Below are 11,233 nucleotides of genomic sequence, written 5' to 3' on the forward strand. Positions count from 1 at the left end.
CTTTTTTTTTTCTTTTTTTTAAAAAAAAAAAAAAAAAAAAGTTACAACTGAGGTCCAAATGAGACTTATTTGCAAACAAACGTTGTGAGTGGAGGAGCCGAGGAGGGCTTAGAGGCTTACACCACTATATCAGCCACCTCTACCATTTCCTTGAAGCAATACAACCTTCCTCTCCTACTGTCTTCGGCTCGGTCTTTCGTAGTTCCCTCCATGGCGCCATCCACATTTTCATCATACTTTCCTAATCTTAAGCCATGAAGACACTATTGACACCTTGAAGTGAAACTGACATATATGATCGACATAACCATGAAATAATTAATGTATGTGCTTGATATTGGTGATAAATGTGCCGTGATATTGGTGATAAAAGTTGATTGATTGATAATAACCTATATTTCCAACTTATATGTTTTGAAGTCAAACTAAATGAGTCATCAAGACTCCTACTTAGATTATGAAAATGCAGTGATAATTATGAGCCTACAATTCTAAGCTTTAACTCATAACAGTGTGTTATGTACGGCACACTCTACCATGTGAGACTGTGAGTATCTGACTGTTTGTAAAATAACAAAGTAATAACTTCTATTATAAGATCAATTATCCGCTATAAGATTGAAAGTGTAGTCAAGGCACATGTAAGAATTTATAATCTTATGTAATATGAAAATTAATGCTATATATATATATATATTTAAAATAGTTCTTCCTTGCATCTAGAAAAGAGAATAGGGTTCCGATAAGAAAATATTATAGAGGTAAAAAAGGATTTTAGCAAAAACCTATGACATAAACTCGAGTATAGATATTTTTTAATAATAAACCGAGCAGTTTATTTTCATAATATAACAAATATTAACGAATAGTACAAAATTAAAACATAAGATTTTTGTTCAACACCAATCAAATAAAAACATATAAAACGAAATAGTCACAAGTTCACAACTAACATTAAATTACAACAAGAAACTACTCAGTAGGAGATTCATATTTTTCATACTATTATTTATAATATATGTTCAACTAGTCCGAATTTAAGAAGGTTCCCTAATTTACTTCTTTTTGCCTTTATGCTTGTTGTTCCCCTTATTGAGGAGATTCTGATATGCTTCATACATAAATGCCTCCACGCTTTCCTTAAGAGTGATCTCTGTCGTCTCTGGGATCTCTATCGTCTTCCTTCTCTTACGACGGTGTTTGTTTTCAAGATCACTTGTCTTTCCTCTACTTGAGAACAATATTTCTTCATTCACCCTAAAGCCTCGCGACTAATAAAAAAAACTAGTATAAAAATTAATAATATATGAAGTATTTACATTATTGTGCATTCAATTTATTGATGTTAAGTAATTATGCAACACCGATATTATACAAAGTATAAAACTTACACTTTTTGGATGTTCGTTGAAACCGGGTTCAAGGAAATGGATATCATAGACAATGATTTCACCATTTGAACTTTTTCCTTTGAACCTAAATTCCCAGTTCAACTTCCTTCTAGTTGAGCGTTTTTCCCTTGAAGTGCCCGCTTCTACAGACTACATAACAAGATACAAAAATTACATAACAAGATACAAAAATTGTGAACAATAATACAAATCACAAGATAAAACTAAGTACAAACTTAATCACTCATTGCTAGATTCATCACTTTTAGAATTGCGGACTTCCTTAGTAATTTTGGAAGTTGGGATAGATAGAAAGAAAAACACTAATAAGAGGGTCATGTAATAGGAGAGTAATAGAAAAATATTATTTAATAAGGAAAAGTGATGCATCTAAATTGAAACTTCAATTTCTAAAAAATGACACATCTACTAAAAAACAGAGGAATTAATTTATTATTATTTATTTTTTATTTATTGACAAAGAGAAAGTTTGTAATACTTAGAAATGACCATATTAAAACAAGCTTACATTATCGACTGGATTTGCACCTTTCTCTATCCTTTTCGGATGGTAGCCGAGGCGAATGAAGTCATCGACTTCATTAAGAGACCTAAGTTGTAGGTTGGACAATAGATGTATATAAAACTACAAAGGAAGTTAAAATTAATTAGTAATATAAACTGGCTAGGGTTTAATATGTAGAATGTAGATATTTTAAAAACAAAGTAATTTTGTTTTTTCATACCTTATCAATCCTTTTGTTGTTGTTTCGAACCGACATTGTTATCATCCAATCTTGCAAGCGTTCATCAAGTGAAAAGCTCGACATTATTCTACCCTTCTTAATGTCACAAACCATCAAACTTTGCAAATGTTCATTTGTTTGAAAAATAGATTGGAACGAAAAAAAAAACAAGGAGAATTAATAAAATAAGACATAATAAGCATTCTTAATAGCATTAAACATCAATGCACAATTGCACATAGTATATCCCTCAGAATATTAAACAATTTGAGAAAAAAAAAAAAAAAGAAGAGTGCATGATTTTTTAAGAAATAACAAATACACTTGAATCTAACAATAACTTTTTTTTTTATTTTTTTTTATTTTTATTAATTCAAAAAAAAAAAAAAAAATTTAAATGCTTGCCATAAAATACTAAATTAAGTGTAATTCTACATGAATTTAATTGAAATTTAATCTACATCAAAAATTAAAATTTAAAAAAAGTCCTATCAGTGGTACTAGTACATATTCGCCCTATCTAATACGAAGTATCAAAAAGAAGAGAAGTAGATTGTGAGATACGTGTGTAAATATATATTTTTTTTCCTCAAGTGATGAAGATCGATTTTTGTCTCTCATACTATCTAAAGACATTTAATTTAAAAATTATAATTGAATTTTATTATACAAAATTAAGCTTAATGATTCTAATCGTAATATAGATGTATGAATATTTCCCCAGTTCCAAGTTACTAACATTATTATACCCTACATAGTAACATAATTTTTACGGCGTGAATTATTTTAATTTGGTGAAAGTAGGGTATTATAATATGTAATAATAGCAAATAAACAATTATATATCTATCACTAAAAAACAAATGAAACATAACACATACCTTTATAAATGATTCGAAAATGTAAATTATTAAGACTTGCGCAAGGGCCAACAAATCACGTGGTGTCCTTAAGACAATTTTACTCCTCTTTGATACTCAAGGTTATTGAGTAATATAATTGTCTTCCAAGATATATAGAACGGGTTTCTTTCTTATGAAATGGTAGTGTAATTATAAGAAACCAGCGAAGAAATTAAACTAGATTAAAATAACTGATACTATATGCATGTATTTTATAGAGAGTAATAAAAACAAATATCGAGTACCTATAAATCAAAACAACCAGCAACAATTTATAGAAACAGAAACTTAGATGAAAAGGTGCAAGTAATGAAATAAACCATTACTTTATAACTAATGAAAAGTAATGAAATAACTCAACTGTTCACATTAGAATTATCATTGAAAAGGCACAATTATCCAAATACATAATCCAAATAGTCATACAAATATTCATACACAATATTCTACATTATTATTGTATATTTGTATAGATTTATATATACAAAAATAAATATCCAACATTATACTCGTCCATCCACTTTATTTTATGTAAGATATTTCGACAATTTGATGAATTGCAAATGATCGAACAAGACATATATGAATAATAATTATTGCATATATGTATCGATCATACATATTGCATTTTACCTCATTATTATCCGTTATGGTGGAGTTTTGAGCAGCAGTAGCCAACATTTCCAATGCTTTGGACTCTTCAACACGATTTTGCAAATAATTATTAACTTCAGCTAATCCATATGTCATATCCTGTAATACAAAACATTGCTCGAAATTACCTAAACTCACATATACTTCATACTAATTATTACCTCTATTTCTTATTATGTACAATAAAAAAGTATTATTTGTGAAATTGTGAGATAGAATATTCATTTGGTGCACATAATAAGAGACAGAGGTTGTAATTGAAGTTAGGCTTGTGATATAAAGATATAAGTATATATTACCACTTTGGTTGTTGCGGCATTAGCAGTAGCTTCTCCGGTTGCAATAGGTGGTACATCATCCTCCTTTGTTGTCGTCCCAATCGTCACAAACACCATAGTTAGAGCTTCAACATCTATTATTATTACATGATATATATATATACTACCTTTATTATTTTTTAGCTGTAATAAACGGGTATTATTTGTGAGACTTAACATCCTCCATCATATTATATACATATTTAATGCAAATGCATGCATGAGCAGATACAAATACACAACAAATTTTATTTTGAAACAAATTAGAGATACTTTGGTGACAACCTTGGTAACAAAAATAATTAAATCACACATTAAAGATTCATCTACTAATAATGTCAATTATAAAGAACGTTACTCCCTCCGTCCCTAAATTACATTCCTACTTTTAGCATTTAAGGACGGAGGGAGTAATAATTGATCATTAATTTATATACTCGATAAATATATAGATGAATGTAACGACAATAATTTAGATTAATTATATTTATGTAAGATTAATAAATCAATTTTGGTGTGCCAAAATTATTTCTCGGAAATTCAAGTGTAATTTAGAAAGTACAATAAATAAAGTTAAAAAAAATGAGGGTATAATGGTCACATACAATCCATATATAGAAACAGGAACAACATTTTAAATCTCCAAAATAGAAAAATAGAAACTATAATATGAGTGGAGGGAGTACATGTTTTATGAATTGTGACGGTTAGTCTTTATTCTTAAGTCTTAACATATTCGCTTTAATTAATTGATAGTGGGTAGGGCTATTCAGAGTGCGGTATGGAAACGCCGCAAACCAAACCGTAATTTTACGGTTTGGTGTGGTTTGAAAATTGCAGTGCAGTTTTCGAAAATGACCAAACCGCCCTTAAAATCGTACTTTGATGCGGTTTAGATTGTAAAATTGCAAACCATTATACCAAATTTATACTAATTCTATTTAAAAATATATAAAATAGCTTAATAATATGATGTAATTTTTTACTCTTAGCTAATTAAAAGTTAAAAAAAGAGTTTAATATTTAAATTATAAATTTATAATCACAAAGTAAAATAAAAATGTCTTTTTTTTAAAAAAAAAAATAGTTTGTTTCTCATCAAAAAACATGTGGCTAAAACGCACCGCACCAAATCGCATTTTACGGTATAGTTTGAAAAAAAATGCAAACCGCACCACGAACACCCCTAATTATGGGTGTCTAAAGTGGTGCAATTGAAAAGAAAAGCTTTTGTGTCTGTTTGGGGGCCTTTGGACCATGTTTAAGGGAACTATCTGGTGCAATAAAACCAAGTACTAATTATCAAAAAGTGTGGACCCTTATCAATATTATAATACATTTTGTAATTTATTTAAGTTTTAATTTTAATTTTTTTCTAAAAAAACTTAAAATATGATTTGGTGGGCCATAACTTAAAAGTGACATTAGTATATTGTATAAAGTCTCACTATTGGGAAATTAGACTTCATATGAGTTGTTAAATTGAGAAATGGGTTGGGTATCACCATTGGAGGTAAAAAACAACTCATTTTGTATTTCAATACTCAAAGTTGAGTCTCATCATTGGAGATGGTCTAATAGCAAGAGTTTGTTTATTTGTTTTTGTGTTGGGAAATTATTTCGTGTACCCATATACCCCTGAAATTTATTAAATACATCGTATACTCTTAAGGTTTGTAAAAACTTGCACCAAATATCCTGACTGTCTAACAAATGCACATTGACTTATCAAAATAAAATCATGGCCATACACTGACTCACTTTTAGTACTTTATATTTATACAAGTAAAACCACCTAAAAGCATAAATTACATCAAAATTTGAACTCCATCGATCATTCTAAATTCTAAACTTATGGGTGTTAGAATTTGATTTATTAATTAAGTTTAGGAAAATTTCACATTTACTACCAGGGAAAGTACCATGTTTCACATTTGCTACCCCTCTAAAATTTTATTTTATTTTACTACCACCGAAACACACTAACTTTCATAATCACTACCACTTAACGGAATCCGTTAGGATTTCCATTAAGTTTATTAAAAAAAATAAAAAAAAATAAAAAAAAATAAAAACCACCCACCCAAAAAACCATAACCCTCCCCGTCAACCACCCTCCCCCCTCCCCCTACCGGCGGCCAGCGCCCAAGCTGCAGCCGACGCCGGCGGAATTGAAACCCTTCCCCTCCCCACCCAAAACTAACAACCCCAACCCTAAACCCCCTGCCCGAAACCACCCTAAACAAGTTTTAGGGTTTCGTTTAGGGTGGTTTTGGTGGTAGGGAATTCCGATTGTGGCTGATAAGGGAACGGGGGATGAGGAAGGGGAGGGGGGTCGATTCGGTGGAGGGAGGGAACGGGGTTGGGGGCTGATTCCGGGGGTGGTTTTGGTTTCGGTTTGGGGTGGTTGGTCGGGGCAGCGAGAACGGGAAAAGGGGAGGGGGTTCGCGTTGGCTGCGTAGGGGTGGGGGAAAGGGAGGGGGTGGTACGCGCCGGCGCCGGCTGAAGTTCTGGGCGCCGGATGCCGGCAGGGGGGAGGGCAGGGGGTGGCAGGGGAGGGGGCAGGGGGTGGCAGGGGAGGGGGAGGGTGGTTTGTTTTTTTTATTTTAATTATTTTTTAATTAACTTAACGGAAATCGTAACGGATCCGTTAAGTGGTAGTGATTATGAAAGTTAGTGTGTTTCGGTGGTAGTAAAATAAAATAAAATTTTAGAGGGGTAGCAAATGTGAAACATGGTGCTTTCCCTGGTAGCAAATGTGAAATTTTCCTTAAGTTTACTTGATAATTAAATTTGTTCAGCATTATAGTAGCATTACATCTATATTATAATTTAAGAGTCATTTTCCCAACTTTTAACCACATCACTCCAAATTCCAATCTCTCAGTTCTCATTCACTCCCTTTTGTTTTTTTTTTCCCTTTTTTTTGGTCCTATAAATAACTTCCACCTATCTTTTTTTTAAAAAAAAATAAAACAAAAACCCTCCCAAAAAAACTTCCACTATACATGATGTTTTTAATGCTACAACACGTTTTCTTTTTCTCTAGCCTTTTTTTTTTTTTTTTTTTTTTTTTTTTTTTTTGCGACAAGCAATGTGACTAGAGTAACCCCTATAATATTGATGGAGTGACTCCTATAACACAAAACGCATAACCCTTATAACACTAGCGAGATAACATGTGCAATTATTGTAATATTGGTGTTTCTAAAAAAAATTGGACAATGTAGTGTAGTTTTTTGGGGTAGTGTGTGTTATTAGGAAAAATAATAGTGGAAGTTTTTTTGGAGGGTTTTTATTTTTTTGCTCTTTTATGTGGCTAGATACACCATGTAGCTAGCTATTATGGAAGTTATTTTGTCAATGTTATAGGGAGTATTTAGTCAATATTTTAGGGATTACTCGTTCAGCGTTATAGTTGTTATCCCGCTAGTGTTATAAGGGTTATGCGTTTTGTGAATAGTGGAACTTATGGTGGCGTTATTATTAAAAAATGCACATAATTTTGGAAAAATTATGCAATTATTGTAATATTTTTTGTCCGGGATATATATTCATAGAAAGATATTACAAAGATCTACTAACAAAAATATATTTTAAATGCGAGAAGTTGTTTGTGATATAGTACCTTGCTTACATTGTCATAATTTAAGAGAATTTGATGATTAGGGGGTCTCAACAAAACTAGCATTTGTTACGAGTCTAGGGGTATTTGGTGTAAATTTATATAAACCTTAAGGGTGCACGAAACATTTAAAAGTTTTTAGAGGTATACAGTGTATTTTATAAAATCTTAGGGGTTTTTCTTATTTTAAACTTTTTTTTTGGGAAATTCTCAATGGTACTCATGTACTTCTTTTTTTTCTCAATGGTAAACACTAACTTTTCTAATTATCTATGGTAATCAATAATTAACTAAACTAATTCAATGGTAACTTTTTGACAGTAATCCTTTAATATTACCCTAACTGTAGTTAACTTAAGTCAAAAAGTCTAATCTACCCTTAAAAATCAGTTTTCCCTCCAAATCAGATTGCCCTTTTCCTTCCTAATCCAAAATCCCCAATTTTTTTTCTTTATAAACCCTAGAAACGGAAATCCCCAATTCATATTTCCCCTGTATTTCAATTATTTGCAATTAAGCTAAATTTCTCAATGAAATTCTCTCGTTCTTCTTCTGTTAGGGGTATCACAATTGACGAGAAGCTTGATTGGGTGAAGCATGTCTATTGCTACTGCAAACCACCCCAGGCTGCTGCTGTCATGGTTTCGGAAACGGCAAAAAACCCACGAAGGTTGTTTTACAAGTGCAAGTCTTGCGATTTTTTTGCGTGGCTGAAGGAGGAAGATGTTATTAGGTCCGGGGAGGAATTAGAGGTTGAACAGAGTCCCATTGTTGCTTTGAATGAAAAGGTGGATGGATTAGTGAAGTACATTAAGGAAATTGTTAAAATTGGTCTGATTATGTGCTTTATTATGCTAGTTATTATTGCAAATCGAAATTAAGAAGATGTAGTTAGGGAGAATTGTGGTAGCCTTAGTTTCAGTTATGTAGGTGTTTATGTATTCCCTAATTATGTACTATTTTCTAATTGAATAAAAGTAGATGAATTTCCCTTATTTTGCATTCTATTTGTTCTGTATCAACAACATTGAAATTACAGATATTGCATGCATGTAACAACATATAACACATTAAAATTACACATTCAAAGTGACATAGATAAACCAAAATCAGCATATTAACTAATGTTATTCAAAAACATCAACTGTCATACAACAATTGCATCATTAACTAATGTTGTCCAAAAAACAAGTCAGCATACATAAGCTGATATCATTAACTAAATGTTTCCAAAACAAAACCATCAAGTAAAATGGGTGTGCATGCTTAAACTAAGGAACAGGCTGGGATGCAAACAGACTAGTCCTAACCTTCTTTGCTCTTGGGGATCTTCTTACTGGTTGAGAAAAAGATGCAGGGGCTGGATCTGGTTGGCTAAGAGAAACACCTTGAGTCTTTGCTCTAGGAGATTTCCTTAATGGTTGAGAAGTGGATGCTGGAGCTTTCTTTTTCTGTGATTCTGCTGCTTTTGCTTGCAAACTAGCCTTTTCTTTCCCTGTCATTCCACCTTGACAGGTCTGTGCATTGTGGCCAAAGGTTTGGCATTTGCTGCACCTGACTGTTTTAGATCTTTTTCCCTTGGCTTGGTCCCCCTCTTCTCTCCTTCTGTTTCTTGCTGGTCTGCCTATTCCTCTCTTCATCTTGGGTGGGAGAATCTCAGGATACTGACTTTGTGGCCATTGCTCTACATCAGGAATTGCCTTGATGGTGTTGCCATAAGTCAGCTTGTACTTGGTGATTGAGTACCAGTCACTGACATACTTATGAGGGTCATCATTTGAGTGTAAGATGGCCCTCATGGTATGCTTGCATGGCAAGCCAGTCAACTGCCATGCATTACAAACACATGTGCTTGTTCTCAAATTAACTGGTAGCACTGATCTCCCATCCAACACTTCATATTCACCTTCTCCACTTACCAAACACTTGCATGATCTTGATTCTTAGCCATTTTTCACTTGGAGTCTTCTGACTATGTTTGGACATATATCACCTATCCATTTTTCACATGCCTCTCTTCTAGTAGCCATCCTCACCATGGTCAGTCTCCTCACACCTGTAAAATCAAGAACATGGGATGTCATTGTTCCACTTAATGCATACAAGGAAAATCTATAAATCAAAGCAAGTAAGCAGGTACTACCTTCTAGCAATGTCATAACAGGATTACACCTATCTAGGCCTAAAGTTGAGTTGAAACTCTCAACAAATTTTGATTTGTTCACATCTGACTTTATGGCTAGATTAAATGCATGTTTAGACCAGACTGACTGTGGTCTAAGTTTAGCAAACCACTCCAAAGCCAATGGGTTAGCCTTTTTTATCTTCTCCATAGCCTTTCTAAAAGTGAAAGGGTTAAATGCCCCACAAGCCAATAATAGACACACACCATTACCTTCTGTCTGTATGAGATTATACACCACTCATCTCCTCTTCCACTGTCTTGTAGAGCATTCTTCAAATGCCATAAAAAGAACTTCCATGTTTTAGCATCCTCTCCTCCCACAATTGCCCAAGCAATTGGGAAGATCTCATTGTTACCATCCAGCGCAACAGCAGAAAGCAACACTCCATCATAGTGCCGTTTAAGATGAGCTCCATCCACCCCTATAAGACTTCTGCAGCCAGCTTTAAGCCCATCTAATGAGGCTTTGAATGCAATGAAAATGCTACTAAAAGCCAAAGGTTTTCAGGATGGTTTGCATCATTCCATGCACAAAATGCCAAAGACCCTTGGTTTAACTCCTTGATCACATCACAATACATAGGCAGATGTTTGTATGACACATCATGTCTGCCATGGATCTCCTCAAGTGCTTGTGTTCTTACTCTGTACAAACTGGACTGAGCCATATTCACCCCATACCTCTGGAACAAGATCTCATCCAATGACTTTGCAGGGATGTCACTGTTTGCTCTGATGTCAGCTAATAAGACTCTTTTAGCCCATTTGCAATTCACCATTGAATTTCTGAGCTCAACTCCCTGACAAATGTGCTCTGAATTATCTATGGACTTAATAGCCCATGTTGTACCATCTAGGAGGAGGGATGCATGTAATCTCTAATTACAGCTCTCATCCGAGCATGAAACTGAATACCTAAAGTTGCTTGCATAATCAACAATCACAGCAAATCCACATTATATACAGTAGTCCCTTACAACATCTCTCAAATGCTGCTTATCTGTGAACAACTGTCATGGCTTCAAAACAATTTTACCAAAGCCCTCATCCTGATATAATTCCCCATTATTGTATAACTTTGCAAAATAGTTGCCCATGTCATTTTCACACTCAAAAACAGGTTCCTTAAATGGATCAAAGCCATCCTCAATCAAAGGACCATAATCATCTCCCTCATTATCTTCTTCAGTATCCACACTCTCATCAGTGTCTTCATCTTCAACCTCAGTTGGGTTGTACCCTTCATCTTCTACTTCATCATCTTGCAAACTCAAAGCCTGGTCATCATCATCCCTAAGGCTAACAGTCAAACTCCTTCTAGTGCTCACAACCCCAGAAGATGCATTTTGCTCACTGCCACTTGCACTGCTACTACTAACAACTCCATGTCTCTTAGCAGTAGTTATAGGATTT

At 33.5% G+C, this 11,233-nt stretch overlaps 1 protein-coding gene across 1 annotated transcript; it reads right to left on the reverse strand.

The window, feature by feature from the left end:
- Positions 1-8,906: 8,906 nt before the first annotated feature.
- Positions 8,907-10,599, reverse strand: LOC145613737 (uncharacterized). The gene is made up of 5 exons (XM_081668804.1): positions 10,367-10,599; positions 10,031-10,307; positions 9,779-9,971; positions 9,594-9,691; positions 8,907-9,461 (listed from the first exon to the last, which is right to left on the reverse strand). The coding sequence occupies exons 1-5, from the start codon at positions 10,597-10,599 to the stop codon at positions 8,907-8,909; spliced, it is 1,356 nt and encodes a 451-aa protein (XP_081524930.1).
- Positions 10,600-11,233: the final 634 nt, after the last annotated feature.

Source organism: Chenopodium album, chromosome 25, assembly GCF_948465745.1.
Source record: "Chenopodium album chromosome 25, dcCheAlbu1.1, whole genome shotgun sequence".
NCBI lineage: Eukaryota > Viridiplantae > Streptophyta > Magnoliopsida > Caryophyllales > Amaranthaceae > Chenopodium > Chenopodium album.

Excerpts from the sequence above, each read along its gene's own strand:
- LOC145613737 (XM_081668804.1), bottom strand. The coding sequence starts at position 10,599 with ATGGTGAATTGCAAATGGGCTAAAAGAGTCTTATTAGCTGACATCAGA. Across the intron at positions 9,972-10,030 it reads TAATCTCATACAGACAGAAG|GCTATGGAGAAGATAAAAAA; the intron begins GTAATGGTGTGT and ends ACTTTTAGAAAG. Across the intron at positions 9,462-9,593 it reads ACATAGTCAGAAGACTCCAA|TTGACTGGCTTGCCATGCAA; the intron begins GTGAAAAATGGC and ends AATGCATGGCAG.